The sequence below is a fragment of the Carcharodon carcharias genome, chromosome 5, assembly GCF_017639515.1.
Source record: "Carcharodon carcharias isolate sCarCar2 chromosome 5, sCarCar2.pri, whole genome shotgun sequence".
Taxonomy (NCBI): Eukaryota; Metazoa; Chordata; class Chondrichthyes; order Lamniformes; family Lamnidae; genus Carcharodon; species Carcharodon carcharias.
The window spans coordinates 16,443,442-16,468,068 of NC_054471.1; the positions used below are offsets into that span (position 1 = coordinate 16,443,442).

General features: G+C 45.5%; 1 protein-coding gene across 1 annotated transcript in view; it reads left to right on the plus strand.

Annotated features, from left to right (window-relative positions):
• LOC121278115 (dynein heavy chain 8, axonemal-like) overlaps window positions 1-24,627 on the plus strand; it is a 1,831,678-nt gene that overhangs the window by 1,013,760 nt on the left and 793,291 nt on the right. The window contains exons 46-47 of the mRNA XM_041188200.1: window positions 2,499-2,686; window positions 15,659-15,745. Coding sequence (XP_041044134.1) covers window positions 2,499-2,686; window positions 15,659-15,745 — 275 coding nt within the window. The remainder of the gene's footprint in view (window positions 1-2,498; window positions 2,687-15,658; window positions 15,746-24,627) is intronic.

The window sequence follows — 24,627 nt, forward strand, 5'->3', positions numbered from 1 at the left end:
TTAACTGGGCATTCATTTGAGCCCTGTATAAATTGATAGCTACCAGGGATTTGGAGTGCAGTGTCCCATGCAATACAGTGTTAAGTCCATTAATGTTTCAGGCCAATCACATTGAATCAGAACTGAATAAAAAATAGGAATGTAAGAGTTTGAAGTCAATAGAAGATGAAATTTCACTACCTCCATTCTCACCACCCAAACACCCCTTCCAAGTGAAACAGTGATTTACTTGTACATCTTCTAATTTAATATAATGTATTCGCTGTTTACAGTGTGGTTTCCTTTACATCAGGGAGTAGTATTTTCCTTTGGGACCTTGTTAAATGATCCTTACTAATCTCAGATGACTTGTCTGCAGTCTTGGACACAGTCGACCACACATCCATCTTCTCTCCTCTCTTTCCAGCTGGCAGCACTGCTTTGGCCTGGTTCCATTCTTATCTATCCAGTGTCCTCCTATTTCTATAAAAGCAAAATACTGCAGATGCTGGGAATCTCTGAAATGGAACCAAACCCTGGTTTCACCTTTCTTAACGCACAAATAAAAACAATAACTTAAACATAAAGCCACATCTTGTTCCGAACACCCACAAATACAAATATCACTTCCTTAAAACTATATCTAATTAGAACCATAGAAAAGTTACAGCACAGAAGGAGGCCATTCAGCCCATCTTGTCCATGCCTGCCCGAGGACACCCAGGTGCCTTTCTTTTCCTACCTTCCTGCACCCAGCCCATAGCCCTGCAGCTTACAGCATTTAAGGTGCAGATCCAGGTACTTTTTAAAAGAGTTTAGAGTTTGTGCCTCTACCATCAACTTGGGCAGCGAATTCCAGACACCCACTACCCTCTGCGTAATAAAGTTCTTCATGTCCCCCTCACACCTTCTGCCACTTACCTTGAATCTATGTCCCCTGGTTCTAGAATTCGCCACCAAGGGAAACAATTTTATCCTGTCCACTCTATCTATTCCCTTTATAATTTTGTACACCTCAATCAAGTCACCTCTCAGCCTTCTTTGTTCGAAGGAAAATAACCCCAACCTATCCAATCTTTCCTAGTAGCTACACTTTTCTAACCCTGGCAACATTCTTGTAACCTCCTCTGCACTCTCTCCAGAGCTATTACGTCCTCCTTGTAATGTGGTGACCAGAACCGCACACAATACTCCAGTTGTGGCCTCACCAGTGTTTTATACAATTCCAACATTATATCCTTACTTTTATACTCTATACTTCTGCCAGTGAAGGAGAGCATTCCATATGCCTTCTTTACAATCTTGTCTACTTGAACTGCTGCCTTCAGGGACCTGTGTACTTGTGCACCAAGATGTCTCACTTCATCTACCCCTCTTAGTATATTCCCATTTATTGTGTGATCACTGAAACTGTTTGACCTCCCTAAATGTATGACCTCACACTTCTCTATGTTAAAATCCATCTGCCACTTTACTGCCCACTCCAACCCATCTATATCATTTTGGAGATTATGGCTATCCTCTACACTATCCACTACTCGGCCAATCTTTGTGTCATCTGCAAATTTCCCAATTATGCCCCCCACGTTCACGTCCAAATTGTTAATATATAACACAAACAGCAAGGGTCCCAACACCTAGCCCTGTGGAGCACCACTTGAGATAACTTTCCATTCGCAAGGGCATCCATCGACCATTACCCTTTGTTTCCTGTTACAAAGCCAACCTTTTATCCAGTTTGCCGCATTACCCTGAAACCCATGGGTTTTTACTTTCCTGACTGATCTGCCATGTGGGACCTTGCCAAATGCCTTGCTAAAATCCATGTATGCAACTTCCACTGCACTACCTTCATCAACTCTTCTTGTCACTAATTGTTCTTAACAATTATCTCACACTTTGCACACACCACAATGCTGAGCTTACCTAAAACTCTGCAGCTTATATCCAAACACAGACCAAGTGCCATTCACCCATCATTCCTCTGCTTGCTGACCAACATTAGCACTTGGTTTGGTAAAGCTTTGATCATAAAATTTCTCAACATTTTTTTCAGATTATCCAATGGGCTTTCCCCTTCAAATCTCTGAAATTTTATCCAGTTTAAAACCCTCCAAGTTCCCAGTCCTCCTTCAATTCTGGCCTCTTGAGCATTGCTAATTTTAATCATTCCTCCATTGGCAGCTGTAGCTTTAGTTGCCTAGGCCCTAAACTTTGAAATTCGCTTCCTAAACCTCTCTGCTTCCACTGGTCTCTCCTCCGTAAAGATGTTCCTTAAAACATACCTCTATTTTGTTTGCTGATGCACCTGTGAAGTGTCTTGGGATAGTTTACTAAAGTAATGGTGTTTTTATTAATCAATTCCAAATGCTTTAAACAGCTAAGTTGAAATTAAATGATCAGATGGAATGTCAACTAATTAAAGGTTTTTACTGATGAGAAACTAGTTACTAAATGTTATTAACTTATTTTATAAATTAATTTTATACTATAGTGGTTGGTGCTTTTGCATTTTTTAGGTTTGGCACAATCTGGTTCTTGGGGCTGCTTTGATGAATTTAATCGAATTGAACTACCTGTATTATCTGTAGCAGCGCAACAAATTTATATTATTCTCATGGCAAGGAAAGAAAGGAAGAAAGTATTTATCTTCACGGATGGAGATAGTGTATCACTTAATCCAGAGTTTGGCATATTTATCACAATGGTAAGTAAGTGAAGGGGATGTTGAAAGGCTAAAATATGATACAGCTTGAATGAGTTTTCTTTGCTCTGTCTAATTCAGGTTTATCTTGAAATAACAAACAGAAAGTGCTGGAAAAGCTCAGCAATTCTGGCAACACCTGTGGACAGGAAATCAAAGTTAACTTATTGGGTCAAATATGACTCCAAATCAAACTGTTTCTAGTTTATTTTGTGTGTGTCTGTGGGAGGGACCTGCCTCTCTGAACCCCTATTGCTTGGCAACAGCCCAGTTTCTCTACTCTTGTGTTTGCTTTAGCTCAGTTTAGAGCCGTAAGACTCTCATTAGAAATACAGATACTTTTTAAAGTGAAAGTAAAATTCAATTTGACCTTTCTTAGTGCACAGATACAGAAATACAAATCAAACTTAAATATTAAAGCTAAAACTCATTCCTAACACCCAGAAATACAAATTACTTAAACTATCTCTGTTTCCTAACAATGATCACTGGAAGCTGGACTGTCTGCTGTCTATAAGACACAGGTACTGAGGCAATGTCCTTTACCCATATGGATTCTCCAGTGTATGTGTTCAATTGAGCAGTTGCCTGCTCCAGATTCAGTGACTGAGTACTGTCATTTAGGCATTTAAATGTGTGCTCTCCCACCACTGTGATTGAGGCTCCCGTATCTACCTCCATTATTAGCGGATTCCTATTAACTTGGAATGTAACAGGAATAGGTTCGGTTTTTACAGCTGCTTCAGGTTCAGTTGTATTATTCAATTCAATCATGTTGGTTTGCTGCTTAATGGGCTGTTTCAATGTTGCCCTGCATTACCTTATTACATGACCTATCTTATGGCAGTAGTGGCTTCCTGCCTCCTTGAACCCGTAAGTGTTTGGCATGTGGTCACCCCCACATCTATAACAGATTAATCTTGAAGTCATTGCTGAAATGTTCCTACTAAACTGTTTTGTTCTTCTAACAGCTGAGATTGCCTCTCACTTTGCTGCTGTCTCTGGTTTTCACGGCATGCTGATGGTAGGTTCCCGCTGCACATGAAGAACAGCAGTACGTGTTGTAAAGCCTGTGAGCCTCTTGTAGCACTTTCCATGGCTAGTGCTATTTCCATGGCGTGCTCCAAATCAATGTTGGCTTTGGCAAGTAAACAGAGTTGGAAGGTATCCTTGTGAAGTCCACAAACTAATCGCTCCTGCAACATATGTGTCCCTAAAGTCACAGTGCTCTGTTAACTGCTTCAACTTCGCTGTATAGGTTGCGATGGTTTGATTTGGAAGCTGTTTGAGTTCAGTTGGTTTTGAAAGTAGCTGCCAGGAGAGGCTGGGACAATGTGGCAGTTGAACTGCCAGTCCCAAGCTAAATAAAAAGACCCCAAAATCCAGTGGAGTGAACAGTAGAAAGTCCCAAACAGACCTTCTAGTCAAAGGAAGGACAGGATCCTGGGAAAAAAGTCCTGTTGAGAGTGAGGGACAGAGAAAGGCTCCAAGCTTTAAGATTAAAGTTTCAAACTTAAAGAGATAAAGGCTTGGGAACTTAGAAAGTCCAAGGAGACAACCGAAGGTCTGTAATTCTTTGCTATGGGCATGTGAAGCAGTGGTGTACTGTTGACAGCTGAGTCAGAGAAAGAGAGAGTGTGTATGGAAGACAGCTTGAATGCACATGGTGACAAGGGAAGAGAAACATTGGAAGGAGAGCTCCAAATCCTGGAGGTGAACCCTTGCGGAAGCTGTCTGAGAGAAAGTGTCAGTTTGGGAAAAGATTCCAAGACGAGTTCTTGGAGCGTGGAGATTGGAAACCCTCATGTGAAAGACAGAGTTCAGTGAGACTGATTGGTTCATGGTGTGACAAGCATCTGGGGGAGTTGAGGAGAGATCCATAGCATCTGGTTGAGGTGGCATCTGTCACTTAGTTTCAGAGTTTGGTGTGTCTGACTGCAGGGTGCCTGTTGGTTTACATGGACTGTGTAATTACTGTGAACATTAGAGTATAAGAAAGCTTTTGTAACTTGCGTTATCCTTACAAATCTGTATATATCTGTAAAGGTATAGTTGTGGGTGAAGTGGTAGTGCAATAAAGTTCATCTTTTCTTGTTAAATAAATATATTATTCTTTTGTTAAAAGTTCTTTAGCCCTTCTCCACATATCTAAACAAACAAATTAAAAGTTAGGATCTATCAAGCTGTGTTCCACTCTCAGATCAGGCTTATCCAGTGATAACCTCAGCTTGGATCTTAACATCACAGTGACAGGTGAAGGCTCTAGTCTTCTGGGCTGAGACTGGTTACAGAAAATCAAGCACAACTGGTCTGAAATATTTCACTTGAGAACAGGAGGAGTCCCTGAATTGCTAAGGGAATACAACAGTGTATTTCGTGATGAATTAAGAAAGTTAAAAGGCTTGCAAGCAAAAATATATGTGGATTCTCAGGCGACACCCCATTTCTTTAAGGTCAGACCTATGCCTTATGCCTTAAAGGAGAAGGTGGATGCAGAACTGTGCAGGTTAGAAAAGCTAGGCTTCATCCAACCAATCCAATTTTTGGAATGGGCAGCACCCATAGTCCCAGTGGTGAAGCCTGACCAAAGTAAATGCATTTGTGGGGACTATTAATTGACCATGCATTAGGCAGCCAAGCTAGATAGATATCCTATCCCGAGGATAGACAACTTATATGCAAAGTTAGCTGGAGGAAAATCCTGTACAAAACTGGACATGAGCCATACTTACCAACAGTAAGAGCTGGATGGCATGTCTAGAGGATACTTAAACATCAACATGCACAAGGGTCTGTATAATATACTCCCTTACCCTTTGGAGTATCGTCTTCATGTACAATCTGCCAAAGGACAATGGAGAGTCTTTTGCAAGGTCTTCCCCGGGCGTTAGTATACCTAGATAATGTTCTGATTACAGGGTCAACTGAAACCGAGTACTTGGCCAACCTGGAAGGGGTGCTAAGAAGACTCTTGGAAGCCAGCATACTATTAAAGAAAATGTACATTACAAGTGCCAGAAATTACTTACCTGCATCACAGGGGATGCCGTGGGCTTGCATCTGGCAGTAGGGAAGGTTTAGGCAATCAAAGATGTGTCCTCTCCATTCAGTGTGACTGAACTCAAGTCTCCTTATTGTGCGGGAGCTGCATTATCACACAGAATGGTAGATGGATCAGAAAGGCCAATTGGCAATGTTTCCAGAACACTCTCTGCAGCCAAGACAGGTCATTTCCAACTAGGAAAGGAAGGTTTATCAGTGATATTTGGAATGAAGAAATTCCACCAGTATCTGCATGGGGATGACATTTCACCATTGTGTCAGACCATAAACAACTACTGGATTTATTCAGTGAGGATAAGGACATTCCACCAATAACATCAGCAAGAATTTAACATTGGCCTTTGACATTATCTGCATGTGATTATACCTTTAAGCACTGTCCTGGCTTGCATATTGCACATGGGGACTCACTCAGTCATCTCCCATTACCAGATAGCATTGTACATGCTCCAGTGCCACAAGAAGTTGTGTTTGTACTGAATTTCTTGGATTCTTCACCTGTGTGCGCGAAACAAATTAGAAATTGGGTGAGCAGAGATCCAATTTTGTCAAAGGTCAGAGACCTTGTATTGCAAGGGTGGACAGATTTACCAGTGTCTGCAGAAATGAGACCATTCCATGCCCAAAAAACAAAGTTAAGTTGTCAAGATAGAATCTTGTTGTGAGGTTCAGGAGTCATTGTCCCTTAGCAAGGGAACCACTCTTGACAGAGCTCCACAGTGTGCATCCAGGCACATCAAGGATGAAAATGCTTGTGTGAAGCTATGTATGGTGGCCAGGCATTGACAGTGACATTGAAAGCATGGTCAAGCACGTCTCCATTGTCAGCAACAATAGAAGTTGCCTATTTCAGCTCCACTGCATCTGTGGGGGTGGCCTGTGGGTTAGACTACATATTGATTATGTAGGACCATTCTTAGGTACCATGTTTTTATTGATCATAGATGCGCATTCTAAGTGGATGGATGTATTTAAATCAGGTCACCGAAATTGAGTGCAACTATTGAAAAGCTGTGTCATAGTTTTTGTATACATGGCCTACCAGAAGTTATTGTTTCTGATAACAGTACAGGCTTTACCAGTACAGAGTTTCAGAGATTTATGAGTTTAAATGGAATCAGACATAGTAAAACAGCACCATACCATCCCTCATCAAATGGTTTAGCTGAAAGAGGTGTGCAAGCTTTCATATCTGGAGTGAGGTGTGCAAACTTTCATATCTGGAATGAAAAGGTTACCAGAAGGTACTTCAGAAACTTTTCTGGTGTCAATCCTTTTTGTAGGCTTTGTTGCAGTTTTGATGCAACTGAGTAGCTCATTTCGAGGGCATTTGAGAGTCAACTACATTGCTATGCATCTGGAGTCACATGTATGCCAGACCAGATAAAGAAAGCAGATTTCCTTCCCTAAAGGCCATTAGTAAACCAGATGGGTTTTTACAGTTGACAATGGTTTCATGTTTACCACTAGATTAGCTTTTAATTCCTGAGTTATTAGCTGAATTTAAATTCTGCCAGCTGCCTTGGTGAGATTCAAGCCCATGTCCCCAGAGCATTAGCCTGGGCCACTAGATTACTGGTCCAGTGACATTGCCCTACACCGCCTCCCCCGAATACAATTATATTGTCCCTTAAGTAAGGAGACCAAAACTGTACACAATACTCCAGAGATGGTCTCACTAAGGCCCAGGTGCAGCTGTTGCAAAGGTTCCCTACTTTTATACTCCCCTTGCAATAAATGTCAACATACTATTTGTCTTCTGAATCACTTGCTGTACCTGCACGTTAACTTTTTATGATTCATGTACCAGGACATCCAGATCCATCTGTACTGGAGAGTTCTGAAGTCTCTCTCCATTTAAATAATATATTGCTTTTCTCTTCTTCCTGACAAAGTGGACAAGTTCACATTTTCCCACATTATATCCCATCTGCCAAATTTTTGGCCACCCACTGAACCGACCTGTATCCCTTTCACACTCCTTATATTCTCTTCACAACTTACTCTCCTAACTATCTTTGTCACATCAGCAAATTTAGCTACCATACATTTGGTCCCTTCATCCAAGTCATTGATATAGACTGTTGCAAACAGTTGAGACCCTGTAGCACTCCACTCATTACAGCTTGCCAACCTGAAAATGACCCATTTTTCCCTACTGTCTGCTTCTTCTTTAACCAGTCCCATTTCAGGGAAAGTCAACCTGATTTTATGAAGGAAAATTCATGTTTAACTGAATCATTGGAGTTCTTTGAGGGAGTAACAAGCAACGTGGTTAAAGCAGAACCTCTAGGTGTGGTGTAGATAAGGTGCTACATCAAAAGGTTACTACACAAATAAGAGCTCATGGTGTAGGAAGTTATAAAGTCGGTTACTTGTGGTCTCGTTACCAGGAGGTCAGTTTGCTGTATTGGTGGACTCGAAGCAGGCTTGGAGACCTTGGGCAGAATTTTCCCATTGGCATGTGGGGGCAGGCCCCGCACGCCAACGCATAAAATGACGCACAGTGATGTCGGGCATGTGTCCCGATGTCACCACATGCCATTGTGATATTTGGGAAGGCAGGTGCACTATAAGTTCGGATGCGCACCCGCCATCAAGTAACGGGCCAGTTAAGGCCCTTGAGGTAACAGCTGAATTTGATTTTTCGCAGCCCGTGTGATCTTCAGGATGTCGCACGGGTGCAATGGGCAGGCAGGTAGGAGGCATTTGCATAAACCTCATCCATGGGCAGGATAAGAGGGGTGAGTGGGGTCGCAAATGTGATCTTTCAGGTATTTAAGTGTGAAAGTTACTGATACTTGCCTGTGTGAGCAGGAATACTTCAGAACTCATACCAACTGCAAGGACAGGAGTAAAAGTCTTGGTCAGGACTCTACAGTAAAGGTCATTTTTGGGGCCTGCAGCTTTCAGGAAGCCTTCCCTTAGCCTGGGAATGGGAGTTGTGCTCTCCACTGGAGGCACCTCCTCAGAGGAAGAAGGGAGGGCCAGAAGGGGGAGGAAGCCAGGAGTCCACCTTCAGCCTCCAGGGCAGCCACCTTTGGGAGGAGAGGCGCAGGCACAAGGGGTGCAGAGCCAACAGGAAGTGCAAGGCAGAAGGGGCCACAGAAGATGCCAATATCCTGCTGCCAGGGTATACAGGTGGTGAAGCAGCTACCTCAGTATGTAGGAGGTGCAGTGCTGAAGGTGGCTCCTTCTCTCAAGGGAGACAGTCACCTCCATCTGTCAGATGATAGGCCCTGAGATCTCTGCAAACTGTGTGGTTGGGCACCCCATGCCAGTGGCTTTAAAGGTCACAGTTGCCCTCAACTTCTATTCCTCCGGCTCTTTCCAAGGGTCGGTGGGTGATCTCTGTGGAGTCTCCAAATCAGCTGTCCACTCTTGTGTCAAGCAGGTGACCAACACTCCATTCAGGCATGCATTGACTTTCATCCACTACCGCTGGGACGAGGCCAGCCAGACAGAGGGAGCCAGAGGCTTCCCAACACTTGCTGGCCTCCCCCGCATCCAGGGTGCAATTGAGTGCACACATGTTGCCATCAAGGCGCCAGTGAGTGAGCCCGGTGCCTTTCTCAACAGAAAGTGATTCCACTCCTTGAACATGCAGATAGTGTTTGATCACAAGCTGCAGGTTCTGCAAGTCTATGCAAAGTATCCAGGCAGCTCCCACAACGCTTATATACTCAGACACTCCCAGGTGCTGAGGCTCTTCAGTGCTCCAGCCCAGCTGAATGGATGGCTGCTGGGTGACAAGGGCCATCCCCTCAAAGGTGGTTCATGATGCCTCTCCACCATCCAAGAACAAAGGCTGAGCAGCAGTACAATAGGAGCCACACCTCCACAAGAGCTGTGGTGGAGAGAACCATCGGTCTTCTCAAGATGCGCTTCAATGCCTGGACCACTCAGATGGCGCACTCCAATACCCCCCAAATCGTGTGTCGCTGATAGTGGTTGCATTCTGCGTTCTCCACAATCTGGCACTGGAAAAGGGTGATGCACTGGACGAGGAAGACATAGACGCAGTTGATCTGGATGGATACGATGAGTCCTGCAGTGAGTCCGAGGATGAGCCCGCACAGGAGAACACTGAGGAGGTTGACGCTGACCCGGGTATACTCCAGGGAGGCAGGGACACCCGGGAGGCTTTAATCCAAAGAACCTTCAGCTAGCGCACCACAGATGGACCTTCAATACACGCCAGGGCTGCAGGCTCCACACTTGATACCTGAGTGCTAAATCAGCCTGGATACTAACATTAACTGAGGCCCTTGTCAATAAAGCTCTATGTCAAACAACTTACTCATAACATCATGGGTTCCCGTCCACTTACAAAAGTAAGGAATTACCCTGAGGCATGACAACATGTCAAAATTTATTGAGAGAACAAATGTAACATCATAAAGCAAAAAAAAGTGGTGTTGCACATCGCACCAAGTCTTCCAGAAAGTACTATGGGCAAACATAAAAGCTTCAGTGAGAAACCTGTGATGTGCCTAAGGTGCCTTAAATTTATGCTTACTGGTGCTATGTCTAGCTGCTGTCCCCTCACTGGCACTAGCATCTGAGGCAGCCTGCTTCACTGTGCTGTCCTGTTGGCCTCGATGACCTTGGCGGACGTCCTCTGGCTAATGGAACCTTTGATGGCCCCGCCTGGGAGGGAGCGGCCAGTTCCACAGTTGGCTTCTCCCCAGTCGCCGCAGCCTCATTGGATGCCACGGTCACTGGCAGAGGGGTGGAGGAGCTGCTGCCCTCATCTGGAGCGCCCTGAGAGGAGCCCGCAGAGATGACAAGCAGCTGCTGCGCCAACGTGTGGTCGCTCCAAACCTCCCCGCTCATTGTAGATGGATGGGCACCAGGCTGTGATACTTGGTGCCCAAACCATCTCCCACACTGGCACTGACCAGCTATGGCCAATGCCGCTGTAAGGACTTGCAGGGCTGAGCGCAACCCCAGGAAGCCCTGTTTAGTCTCCTGGAGGAGCCCCTCCATGGGAGTTGCCGCTGTCTCCATGGAGGAAGTATGGCGCTCAGCCATAAGGTTCATTGCATTGGTGATACTCTGTGCGGACTCCTCAAGCACGGGCACCATGTCACGCATAGCCTCATGTATCTCCGCCAGATCATCCCGCAGACCTTACTGCACTTCCAGCGTTTGCTGCCTCACGGACTACTCCAAAGGCACATCATCAGCCACTGACCGAGCATGTACCTGGTCCCCAGCAGTCAGAGGACTGCTGGGGCCCTGGGCACTCTATGTCTCTGCCTGCACCTCAAGCGCGTGTGAAGTGCCCTCACCACCATACCCCGGGACACTAGCCGAATATCTAATCCTCACCGAGGTGCTCGTATCTACACTGGTGCCTGCCTGGCAGAGATGGTGTGACACTGGTGAGTGGATTTGCTCTGGGGCTTCAGGGGTGAGAGGTAGGCCTTCTGCCTCCTCCTCCGGGTCCAGCTCTGGTGATGGAGAAAGGAAGAAAAAGGACATTTGATTAGTTACAGTGTAGGCAATGTCAACTTGCATGCCGCTCCCCTGGATCATTATACGCACATCCTTCCATAATCAATGGTCACCCATGTTGCTAACTTCAATCACTTCATTCAGCAGTGCCACGGCTCCTGTGACACACATGTTGACCTGAGTGCTTGCAAAACATACCTCTCCGTGGCACCCCAGCCTCATCGCCACCGGTGGACCTGGGGGCATGGTGCCTCTCCAGATTCATGACTTGCTGCCCGTAAGCCATTAGGATGGCCAGCTGGGCCTGGCCTCCACCAGTCTGCATTCGTTCAGAGGCATTGTGCGCAGTCTTCTCCTGAAAAGGAGAGAAGAGCATTGATTAGTTCAGCCTGCACCTGAATTCCTAATGCATCCCTGCCAACCCAGCCAGAGTGGGATATTGCAGGACTCCAGTTCTTCATTATCCCACAGCTGCTGCACACTCACCCAAAGAAGCCAGGGCTGACCTCTCCACCCCTCCCCATTGCCTAAACGTTGCCTCCTTCACATGTGGAACCATAAGGTGTCACTTTGGAGGCACAAGCACGTGGAGCGCAAAGACCAGAAGTTAGATTGGTCCCCCGCCAGCTGGAAGCTCCCCTCCCAGCACGTTAGCACTCTGACTTTGGCATACTTCGCAGTTCCAGCATTATGCCTAGGTGCAGACCCTTGACTTTCACGCCCATTCTATACTCTGGGTGTCAGTGTCACACATGCTGCGGATGCAGAACACATCCTAGCTCAGCCCTCTCAGGGTGAACTGGGCATGGGCAATATCTGCTGGCACACCCAGTGAGGGATACATACCGTGAGGGATTCCATGCCGTTACTGTACTCAGAGTTTCCGGGGGGGGGGGGGGGTGGGAGGAGCGGGTAAGGTTGGGAGGAAAGAGTGGCGACTGCATTATGTGACTTGAGGCAACATGGTACTCACCCTTCCCAGGCGCAAGACATCGTTGAAGTTTTTTTGCGGCACTAGACCCACGTGCACCGCACCACATCATGGGAGTTAACACTCTTGGCCACCTCTTCCCACGCACATTTCGTCAGGTGAGGAGGCCTCCGCCTCCCGTCCCTCGGAAGAAGGACCTCCCCCCATACTGCCACCTCCTCCAGGAGGGCAGCTAGGCATCTGTTGGGAAAAATGAGGGGCACACTGCCCCGCTGGCCTACTCTCTGGCCTGTCCTGCCCCGACGGCCTATCCTCCAGACTTGCATCAGGCACATTGCCACCCTGATGTGCTCTTCTGCTGGCCATTGTGAGCAGCCTTGCAAAGGCTGCCATGCCTTCATTTAAACAAGCAGCAGGGTTGCCATTGGATCCGGAGGTCTGAGCGCGCCTGCTGCCGCCTGCCCACTCCTGCTATACACAGGAGTCGTGAACTATGCTGTATCTAGCCCACTCTCTCCAGCTCACCTCTCAGCTTTGTAAAATTTGTCTTCCCCCAATTTAGAACTTTGCAAAGCTCAGAACATAATGGGCTGAATCTTCCCAGGTTTACACTAAGTGCGATAGTGGGCGGATACAACGATGTTTTACCTGCTGGCTGCAAAGGCGGGTTTTCACGCCGAATCATCTCAAACACTCCCGGTCACTTATGCATTCCCAGGAAACACGCCGTTTCCAAGGCGGGCTCTCATTTGCCCGCCACACCATGACCTTGCCACTTTATTACGCCAGGCACCACATTTAAAATGCAGCCGTACCCAGTGCTTCCAGCCCAGGATTGCAGCAAAGAAGACATGGCCCCGAAAGGCAAGAAGACTGCAGCCCTCGAGCACCTTTTGGACTCTGTGGAGGCCTTCTGAGATGTCCTCCACCCTTACTCTGGCCACACGAGGGGCAACAATATTACTACTCCGGCTTGGTAAGCAATGGCAATGGTGGTCAATGCCAATGTTGCACAGAAGAGGTTGGCCATCGAATGCAGATGGAGGATGAATAATCTCAACTGTGCAGCAAGTGTATAGCAACTATCTCATTATCTGTGCAGTCAGATTATGGCAACCATCTCATCATTCTAAACTCAAACTCAAGCCCATCACACATTCATTGGCATCTCATTCACTGCCAGCTCAAGGGACATCACCACCCATTCTCACACACACATACCTTCACATGTCCATCTGGCCTCATCTCGTCTGGAGACTGCCTCCTCAACCCTCAACATCTTGCAGCCACTTGCACAGAATAGCATGTGTCCCTCACACACCCTGGGTCACCCTCCTTCCCCAGTACACCTTTAGTCCTGCAGCCTCTTCCCTTGCCTGAGGCCACTTCTCGCCCTTCCCCAACCAGACCTTGTCCTGTAGCTATTGAAAAGCCAGCCACATATGGCTGATCTGGTAGGTAAAGACCTGCCGTGAGCCCCCTTAAAAGTGATGTGGTGCTGTCTCTGAAGCCTGGTGCTGATGACTGCAGGTGCTGACCAAGGCAAAGTAGCAAAAAAACCTTGAAGTCCTGGGTGAAGTGCTTCCTGCTTCACTAATGTGCTGTTGTGAAATATGTCAGCGGGTTTTCCTGCCGACCTGGGCGGACGATCCAGTGGGCAGGGATGAGTCCGGCGGGCTGGCCTTACAATGATAAACTGATGTATGACAGTGAGGTTCCTGACGTCCGATGCCAGGAAACGTGGCCCGCCATTGGCGGGCTGAGCAGACGACTGCAAACTGGTTTCACACCTTTGTGAAACTGATCCCACCATATTGTCCGCTCACACCACCAAATGTGCCTGATGCCAGCGGGAAAGGAAAATCCCGGCCAATGTCTAATATTAGATCTGATTCCAAGGTTGGGCAGTACTTGCTCAATCCTGAATATGCTTCGAATTATGCTAACAGCCAATTTAAGATGATAAGTTGGGCTCTCAATGTGGCTGACTTATGAATGCTAAAAGCTACATATATTCATACACAAGGCCCTGTCTTTTGCAAACAGAAAGAATATGCCCAGGCAATGTGCCTTTTACATCTGAACAGAAGCTTGGGGGGGCAAGTGTTCCCTGATGCTTTCCCCATGGCAATGCCTTGACCAGAGTTGTCTTGCCTGGTTTGAATTTAAACAAAATCTTGGGGATAACTATTCGTTTTGCATCCTCCATGACAAGCCTCTACCAGAGTCCACTTTCCAACCTACCAAGACCCTTATTTCGTGCAGTATAAATTGTTGGTCCCTTTGGAATTTGCTATTCTTATGATTCTGTCCTGATGAGCGCAAGAGAAAAACTTTCGACAGCAAATCTCTTTAGGCAATACTCAAGTTCTGTACTATCAAGCAGATTTAGATATGTTAAGTGAGTGGGCAAAAAAATTGGCAAATGGAGTATAATGTGGGAAAATATGAACTTGTCCACTTTGGCAAGAAGAATATAAAAGCAGCATAGTATTTAAATGGAGAGACACTGCATAATTCTATAGTACAAAGGGATCTAGGTGTTCTGGTACATAAATCACAAAATGTTGGTGACCAGGTATAGCAAGTAATGAGAAAGTGTAATGCAATATAAAAGCAGGAAGTGTTGCTTTGGTTGCATTGGGCCTCAATGAGACCACATTTGAAGTATTGTGCACAGTTTTGGTCTCCTTAAGAAATGATGTAATTATTGGAGAAGCAGTTCAGATAAGTTCACTCTACTAATTCCTGGGATGAAGGGGTTAGCTTATGAGGAAAGGTTGGGCCTATACCATTAGAGTGTAGAAGAATGAGAAGTGATCTTATTGAAACATGTAAGATCCTAAGGGGACTTGATAGGGTGGTGTGGTAATTATGGTTTTGTTAAATGTTGGACTGTACCTTTAAGAATCGTCCTGCGATGTAAGATCACATGATCTGTATAACCCAATGTGTTAACGGCATGGGCTACCTCCTCAGTCAGTGCAGAGATAGAGATGGAGTTGAAAGCACAGGTGTAGTTGTTGCTGGCTGCATTGTAACTAAACCTAATGTTTCCACTTAGAAAGTTGTCTGCAGATCAACTCTATTACAAATAGATGACAAGGCCACATTACAATAGGTAGATGCTGAGAAGATGTTTCCCCTTGTGGGAGAGCCTAGAACAAGGGGATGCAGTTTAAAAATTAGGGGTCATCCATTTAAGATAGAGATGAGGAGAATTTGTTTTCTCTCAGTGTCATTAGTCTGTGGAACTCTTTTCCTCAAGATAGCAGTGGAGGCTGGGTCATTGAATATAAAGAAAAATAAGGTGGGCCCATCACAGCTCCCTGCTTTCTTGTCTATGATCTGTCTAGGCTGTCTTTTCAGAGCAGGCAAGAAAGATAAAAACCTTTATTTATTTACTCTGACCTTCACTCAAATTAGGAATGGGTAAATTGAGGAATTTCATACAAACAAGCCTTTTCAATTATATTTCTGTCCAACATTACCGTGTCTTTTATCTCTTTTCTCCCTTTCAGAATCCTGGATATGCAGGACGCCAAGAACTGCCAGAAAATCTAAAAATTCAATTTAGAACAGTAGCCATGATGGTGCCAGATAGACAGGTGAGAGGAATTGTTCAAAATCTGAAGTGTTACATAAAATCCAAAACGTAAACTCAAATGAAGTTCTAATTCAAATCCATTGAATCTGTATCTACACAGACAACAGGATAAACACGTTTACATGGCAAAATGTTATAATTGTTTACTGGAACCAAGTCTGCAAGTACTGCCAGAGCAGACTTAAGCATTGACAATGTGTGCAATCATAGGATTTTAGAATAATACAGCACAGAGGAGACTTTTCAGACCATTGAGTCTGCACCAGCGTTTTCAAAGAGCAATAGTCCCACTCACCTTTTTATATTTCTTTGAATTGTTTTTCTCTTTCAACTATTTACCCTTTTTGAAATCTACTGTTGATTGTGTCTATCGCCTTATCACGTGACACATTCTAAATCCTCAGCTCATTGGGTAAAGCATTTTCCTGGTGTTGTTTCCTTGTGTTCTTTTGCTGATCACCCCACAACTGTTTCACCTTATAATTGACTCTTCAGCCGTTGATAATTGTTGCTTTTTATTTATTCTATCTAAACTTTTCCTGATTTTAAACACCTCTATCAAATCGTCTTCTTGCCTTCTCTTCTCTTAGGAAAGTATTTACTGTTGAATAACTGAGCAATGCCATAAGAATCCTGCTTCCACGTTTCCCAGCCAGAGAGGGCAGGCAAATGAAGTGCCAAATCTGTCAAAGGAATTTTCCTAGTTAAAGGGAACATAGCAGAGGTCAGAATGGCTGAACTTTCCATTCACAGAATCACAGAATTGTTAAGAACCATTTGGCCCATCGTGCCTGCACCAGCTCTCCATATGAGCTTTCTGACTTAGTGCCATTCTCCTGCCTTTTCCCCGTAACCCTGCACATTGTTTCTATTCAAATAATGATCTAAAGCCCTCTTGAATGCCTCGATTGAAATGGCCTCCACCAAACTTCCAGGCAATACATTCCAGATCCAAACCACTCGCTGTGTGATTTTTTTTTTTCTCACAACATGTTTGCTTCTTTTGCAAATCACTTTAAATCTGTGCCCTCTTGTTCCTGACCCTTTGATGAGCAGGAACAGTTTCTCCCTATCTACTTCATCCAGCCCCCTCATGATTTTGAACACCTCTATCAAATTTCCTCTTAGCCTTCTCCTCTCCAAGGAGAGCAGTTCCAACCTCTTCTGCACTCTCTCCAATATGTTCACACCTTTCCTATAGTGTGGCACCAAAAACTGTATACAATACTCCAGCTGAGGTCTAACTAGTGTCTTATATAAACTCATTATAACCTCCCTATTCTTGTGTTTCCCCTATTGATAAAGCCCAATATACTGCATGCTTTAGTAACTGCTCTCTACATGTCCTGTCACCTTCAATGATCAATGCACATATAAACCCAGGTCCCTCTGTCCCTGCACACCATTAAGAATTGTACCCCTTACTTTATATTGCCTCTCCATGTTCTTCCGACCAAAATGCATCACCTCACACTTCTCCACATTGAACATCATCTGCCACCCATCTGTCCACTCCACCAACTTGTCCATGTCCTTTTGCAGCTCTACACTCTCCTCCTCACAGTTTACAATGCTTCCAAGTTTCGTATCATCCGCAAACTTTGAAATCATCCCCTGTACACCAAGATCTCGATCATTAATATATATCAGGAAAAGCAAGGGTCCCAACACCGACCCCTGGGGAACTCCACAACAAACCTTCTCCAGCCTGAAACATATCCATTGACCATTTCTCTCTTTAATATTTTTCAGTCAATTATGTATTCATGTTACTACTGTCCCTTTCATTCCATGAGCTATAACTTTTCACAAGTCTAGTGTGTGGCACTGTATCGAATGCCTTTTGAAAGCCCATAAATACCATATCAACAGCATTACCATCATCTACCCTCTTAACTCTTCAAAAAAACTCAAGCTACTTGGTTAAACATGATTTCCCCTTTAGAAACCTATGCTGGCTCTTCCAAATCAATCCACATTTTTCCATGTGACTACTAATTCTATCCTGAATAATTGTCTCTAGAAGCTTCCCCACCACCAAAGTTAAACTGACCGGTCTGTAAATGCTGGGCTTATCCTTACAGTTTTTTGAACAAGGGCATAATGTTTGCAATTCTCCAGTTTTCTGATACCTCCCCTATGTCTAGGGAACACTAAAAGATTATGGCCAGTGCCCCTGCAATTTCCACTCAACTTCCTTGGATGCATCTCATCCAGTCCCAGTGCCTTGTCAACTTTAAGCCCCTACAGTTTATCCAATACTTCCTCCTTATCAATTTTGAACCCTTCTCATGACAGGGTTTCCTCCACTGTCACTGTGACCCTGGTACCATCTACATCTGGTGAAGACAGATGCAAAGTATCCATTTAACACCTCAGCCATGGTCTCTTCATCCATGTGTACCTTCCCTTTTCGGTCCCTAATTGGATCTACTTCTCCTTTTACTATTTGTGTGCCAATAGATTTGTGTATACCCTCTTACTATTTGTGTGCCGATAGAAGGCTTTGGGATTCCCCTTTTTGTTGGCTGCCAGTCTTTTCTGACAATCACTTTTTGCTTCTCTTATTTGCTTTTTTACCTCTCCTCTGAACCTTCTGTACTCCTCTTGGTTCTCAACTCTGTTTTCTACCTGACACCTGTCATAAGCACACTTTCTTCTTTATCATAATTTCTATCACCTTTTTAAACCAGGGAGCTCTAAATTTGTTTGCCCTATCTTTCCCTTTTGTGGAAATATACCTGGACTGTGCCTGAACCATTTCTTCTTTGAAGGTAACCTATTGTTCAGCTAGTTTTTCCCACCAACCGTTGGTCCCAGTCTATCAGGCCCAGCTCTGTTTTTGCCCCACTGAAGTCAGCTCCGTTCTTGCCCCACAGAAGTTGGCTCTCCTCCATCCAGTTAATTATTCTTACTCTGGATTGCACATTGTCCTATTCCACCGTCATCCTAAAAGTTACGATACAATGATCGCTGTCTCCTAAATGTTCCCCCGTTGACACTTGATCTACTTAGCCATAAGACCATAAGACCATAAGACATAGGAGCAGAAATTAGGCCACTTGGCCCATCGTGTCTGCTCTGCCATTCAATCATGGCTGATAAGTTTCTCAACCCCATTCTCCCGCCTTCTCCCCATAACCTTTGATCCCCTTACCAATCAATAACCTATCTATCTCAGTCTTAAATACACTCAATGATCTGGCCTCCACAGCCTTCTGTGGCAATGAATTCCACAGATTCACCACTCTCTGGCTAAAGAAGTTTCTCCTCATCTCTGTTCTAAAAAAGTCTTCCCTTTATTCTGAGGCTGTGCCCTCGGGTCCCAGTCTCTCCTACTAATGGAAACATCCACTCTATCCAGGCCTTTCAGTATTCTGTAAGTTTCAATCAGATTCCCCTCATCCTTTTAAACTCCATCGAGTATAGACCCAGAGGCCTCAAAGGTTCCTCATATGTTAAGCCTTTCATTCCTGGGATCATTCTCGTGAACCTCCTCTGGACCCTCTCCAGGGCCAGCACATCCTTCCTGACCAGGGCCAGCACATCCTTCCTGAGATACGGGGCCCAAAATTGCTCACAATATTCTAAATGTGGTCTGACCTTATAAAGCCTCAGCAGCACATCCCTGCTTTTATATTCTAGTCCTCTCGAAATAAATGCCAACATTGCATTTGTCTTCCTAACTACCGACTCAACCTGCAAGTTAACTTTAAGAGAATCCTGGACTAGGACTCCCAAGTCCCTTTGCACTCCAGATTTCTGAATTCTCTCCCCATTTAGAAAATAGTCTATGCCTGTATTCTTCCGACCAAAGTGCATGACCTCATACTTCCCCACGTTGTATTCCATCTGCCACTTATTTGCCCATTCTCCTAACCTGTCCAAATCCTTCTGCAGCCTCCCCGACTCCTCAATACTACCTGTCCCTCCACCTATCTTTGTATCATCTGCAAACTTAGCCAGAATGCCCTCAGTTCCTTCATCTAGATCATTAATGTATAAAGTGAAAAGTTGTGGTCCCAACACTGAACCCTGCGGAACTCCACTAGTCACCGGCCGCCATCCTGAGAAGGACCCCCTTATCCCCATTCAATGCCTCCTGCCAGACAGCCAATCTTCTATCCATGCTAGAAGCTTGACTCTAACACCATGGGCTCTTATCTTACTGAGCAGTCTCCTGTGCAGCACCTTGTCAAAGGCCTTCTGGAAGTCCAAGTAGATTACATCCATTGGTTCTCGTTTGTCTAACCTGCTCATTTCCTCCTCAAACAATTCTAACAGATTTGTCAGGCATGAGCTCCCCTTGATGAAACCATGCTGACTTTGCCTGATTTTATCATGCACTTCCAAGTATTCTGAAATCTCATCCGTAATAATGGACTTTAAAATCTTACCAACGACCGAGGTCAGGCTAATCGGCCTGTAATTTCCCGTGTTTTGCCTCACTCCCTTGTAAAACAGTGAGGTTACATTAGCTATTTTCCAGTCCTCTGGGACCCTCCCTGACTCCAGTGGTTCCTGAAAGATCACCACTAATGCCTCCACTATCTCTTCAGCTATCTCCTTCAGAACTCTGGGGTGTAATCCATCTGGTGCAGGTGATTTATCCACCTCCAGACCTTTCAGTTTTCCTAGCGCCTTCTCCTTGGTAATGGCCACCATACTCACCTCTGCTCCCTGACTCTCTTGAACTTTGGGGATCTTACTCGTGTCTTCCACTGTGAAGACTGACACAAAGTACCTATTCAGTTCCTCCACCTTTTCTTTGTTCCCCACTACGCCTTTCCAGCATCATTTTCCAGTGGCCCAATGTCCACTTTTTTCTCTCTCTTACCCTTTATATATCTAAAAAAACTCTTGCAATCTTCTTTTATATTACTGGCTAGTTTACCCTCATATTTAATCTTCTCCTTCCTTATTTCTTTTTTAGTTGTCCTCTGTTGGTCTTTGTAGGCTTCCCAATCCCCTGGTTTCCCACTGCTCTTCGCCGCATTGTATGCTTTCTCTTTAGCTTTTATGCTGTCCCTGACTTCCCTTGTCAGCCATGGTTGCCTCATCCTCCCTTTTAGTATGCTTCTTCTTCCTAGGGATGAATTTTTACTGTGTCTCCCAAATTACTCCTAGAAACTCCTGCCATTGCTGTTCCACTGTCTTACCTGCTAGGCTCATCTCCCAGTCAATTCTGGCCAGCTCCTCCCTCATGCCTCTGTAGTTGCCTTTATTCAACTGTAATACCGTTACATCTGATTCCAGCTTTTTCCTCTCAAATTGCAGGGTAAATTATGGTCATTTCCTCCTAAGGGTTCCTTCACCTTAAGCTCCCTTATCAAACCTGCCTCATTACACATCACTAAATCTAGAACTGCCTGTTCCCTAGTGGGCTCCACCACAAGCTGCTCCAAAAAAGCCATCTCGTAGACATTCTACAAATTCCTTTTCTTGGGATTCACTACCAACCTGATTTTCCCAGTCTACCTGCATATTGAAATCCCCCATGATCACTGTAACCTTGCTTTTCTTACATGCCTTTTCTATCTCCTGGTGTATCTTGTGCTCCCCATCCTGACTACTGTTCGTTGGCCTGTACATAACTCCCATTATGATTTTTTTTACCTTTACGATTCCTCAACTCTACTCACATGGATTCTACATCATCTGACCCTACATCATTTCTTGCTATTGATTTAATTTAATTGCTTACTAACAAAGCAACCCCACCCCCTCTGCCAACCTGCTTATCTTTTCGATAGGATGTATAACCTTGGATATTTAGCCCCCAGTCCTTGTCCCCTTGCAGCCATGTCTCCGTAATGCCCACCACATCATACCTGCCAATTTCAATCTGCGCCACAAGCTCATTTACCTTATTTCATATACTGCGTGCATTCAGATACAACACCTTCAGTCCTGTATTTCCCGTCCCCTTTCTCATTGTCGTCCCTTTATTTGATGTGCTTGAAGTTAGATTCCTAGCCCTTTCCAAACACTCTGTCCTATTTTGTGTTCTGGAGACCTTAATAGCCTCTCCTGGGCTCTCCTTTTTTATCAGTTTTTTCATAAATTTCCATGAAGTTGAATCCGCCCCCCCAACACACTAACCTGCTGCTTTGTTTCGCATTAGTCATACTTCTTGGTGTTTTACCCTTCCCTCCCCTCCAAACTTCTAGTTTAAAGTCCTGGTGACCACCCTATTTACCCTTTTCGCTAGAACATTGGTGCCAGATCCCTTCAGGTGGAGACCATCCCAACAGTACAGATCCCTCCTGTTTCAATACTGATGCCAGTGCCCCACGAAATGGAACCCCTCTTTCCCGCATCACTCCTTTAGCCATGTGTTTACTTCCCTTATTCTCGCATCCCTATGCCAATTTGCACGTGGTTCGGGTAGTAATCTGGAGATTATAACCCTTGAGGACCTGTTCTTTAATTTAAAAGCAAAAAACTGCAGATGCTGGAAATCCAAAAGAAAAACAAAAATCCCTGGAAAAATTCAGCAGGTCTGGCAGCATCTGCGGAGAGGAGCACAGTTAACATTTTGAGTCCGAATGACCCTTCAACAGAACTAAGTAAAAATAGATGAGAGATGAAATATAAACTGGTTTAAGGCTGGAGTGGGGGGGCGGGGGGGTTGGGACATGTAGAGCTGGATAGAGGGCCAGTGATAGGTGGAGATAACCAAAAGATGTCACAGACAAAAGGACAAAGAGGTGTTGAAGGTGGCAATATTATCTAAGGAATGTGCTAATTAAAGGTAGCAAGCAAGACAAACAAGGGACAGATAGCCCAAGTGGGGGTAGGGTGGGGTGAAGGAATCAAAAAAGGCTAAAAGGTAGAGATAAAACAATGGATGGAAATACATTTAAAAATAATAGAAGTAGGTGGGAAAAGAAAAATCTATATAAATTATTGGAACAAAAAGTGAGGGGGATCGGAAAGGGGGTGGGGATGGAGGAGAGAGTTCATGATCTAAAATTGTTGAACTCAATATTCAGTCCGGAAGGCTATAAAGTGCCTAGTCGGAAGATGAGGTGCTGTTCCTCCAGTTTGTGCTGAGCTTCACTGGAACAATGCAGCAAGCCAAGGGCGGACATGTGGGCATGAGAGCAGGGTGGAGTGTTGAAATGGCAAGCGACAGGGAGGTCTGGGTAATGCCTGCGGATAGACCGAAGGTGTTCTGCAAAGTGGTCATCCAGTCTGTGTTTGGTCTCTCCAATGTAGAGGAAACCGCATTGGGAGCAATGATTGCAGTAGATTAAATTGAGGGAAGTGCAAGTGAAATGCTGCTTCACTTGAAAGGAGTGTTTGGGCCCTTGGACGGTGAGCAGAGGGGAAGTAAAGAGGCAGGTATTGCACCTTCTGTGGTTGCATGGGAAGGTGCCGTGGGAGGGGGTTGAGGTGTAGGGGGTTGATGGAGGAGTGGACCAGGGTGTCCCGGAGGGGAATGATCTCTGCGGAATGCCCGGGGGTGGGGGGTGGGGGGGGGGGGGGGGGGGGGGGGGGGGTAGGTGGCGATGAAGGGAGGATGCGTTTGGTGGTGGCATCATGCTGGAGTTGGTGGAAATAGCAGAGGCTGATCTTTTGAATGCGGAGGCTGGTGGGGTGATAAGTGAGGACAAGGGGGACTCTATCATGTTTCTGGGAGGGTGAAGAAGATGTGAGGGCGGATGCACGGGAAATGGGCCGGACACGGTTGAGGGCCCTGTCAACCACCATGGGTGGAAAACCTCGTTCTTTAATTTAGTCCCTTGTTCCTGATAATCCCCAAACAGGTCCTCTTTCCTAGTCTTACCTATGTTATTTGTCCCATTGTGGACCACAACAACTGGATCCTCCCCCTCCCTCTCCAATATCCTTTTAAGCCAGTCAGGGATGTCCCTCACCCTGGCACCGGGCAGCAACATACCAAGCGGGACTCTCGATCCGGCTTACAAAGGAAGTTATCAACTCCCCTAATTATAGAATCCCCTACAACTACCACTTGTCTTTTTGCTCCCCCCCCTTGAATGGCCTCCTGTGCCATGGTGCCGTGGTCAGCTGGCTCATCCTCCCTATAGACCTGTTCCTCATCCACACAGGGAGCAAGTACCTTATACCAGTTGGACAAGGTCAAGAGCTGAGACTCCTCTGTTCCTGAACACAGGATCCCTCTACCTGCCTCACTTGCAGTCACACCCTGCTGACCCTGACCACTGACCGAACTTGAGGTACTTCATCTACCGGGTGTGACCGCCTCCTGAAACAAAGTGTCCAGGTAACTCTCCCCCTCCCGGATGTGCCGCAGTATCCAGAGCTTGGACTCCACCTCATCAATTCTGAGCCGGAGTTTCTCCAGCAACCAACACTTGCTGCAGATGTGGTCACTGCGGCTCGCAATGGGATCTGCCAGCTCCCACATCATACAGCTACAACACCTCACCTGCCCAGCCATCTCGACTTAGTTAATAAACTTATAATTTGCAGTGAATCCTCTCTTGTTGGACTGTACACATACTGCTGTAGAAAATTCTCCTGAACACAATTTAGGAACTCTTGTCCCACTCTGCCCTTTACACTACCACTGTCCCAGTCTGCATTCAGGTCAATAAAGTCCTCCATTCTAACTACTCAAAAATGTTTGTATCACTCTGGGTGGAATTTTACGTCCACGGGTGGGCGGGCGCCCCAACCGATTGGGCGTGAAATCGCTCAAGGTGATGTCAGGTGGGTGTCCCAATGTCATCGCACACGCTTCTGATATTTCACTCAGCGGGCATGCACAAAAGTCGTAAGCACTCCCGCCAAAAATTAAAAAGGCAATTAAGCCCATTAACGGTGCAATTGTCTCCTACTTTGTGGCCCATCCAACCTTATGGTTGGCGGACAGGCCAATTGGCCAGGTTG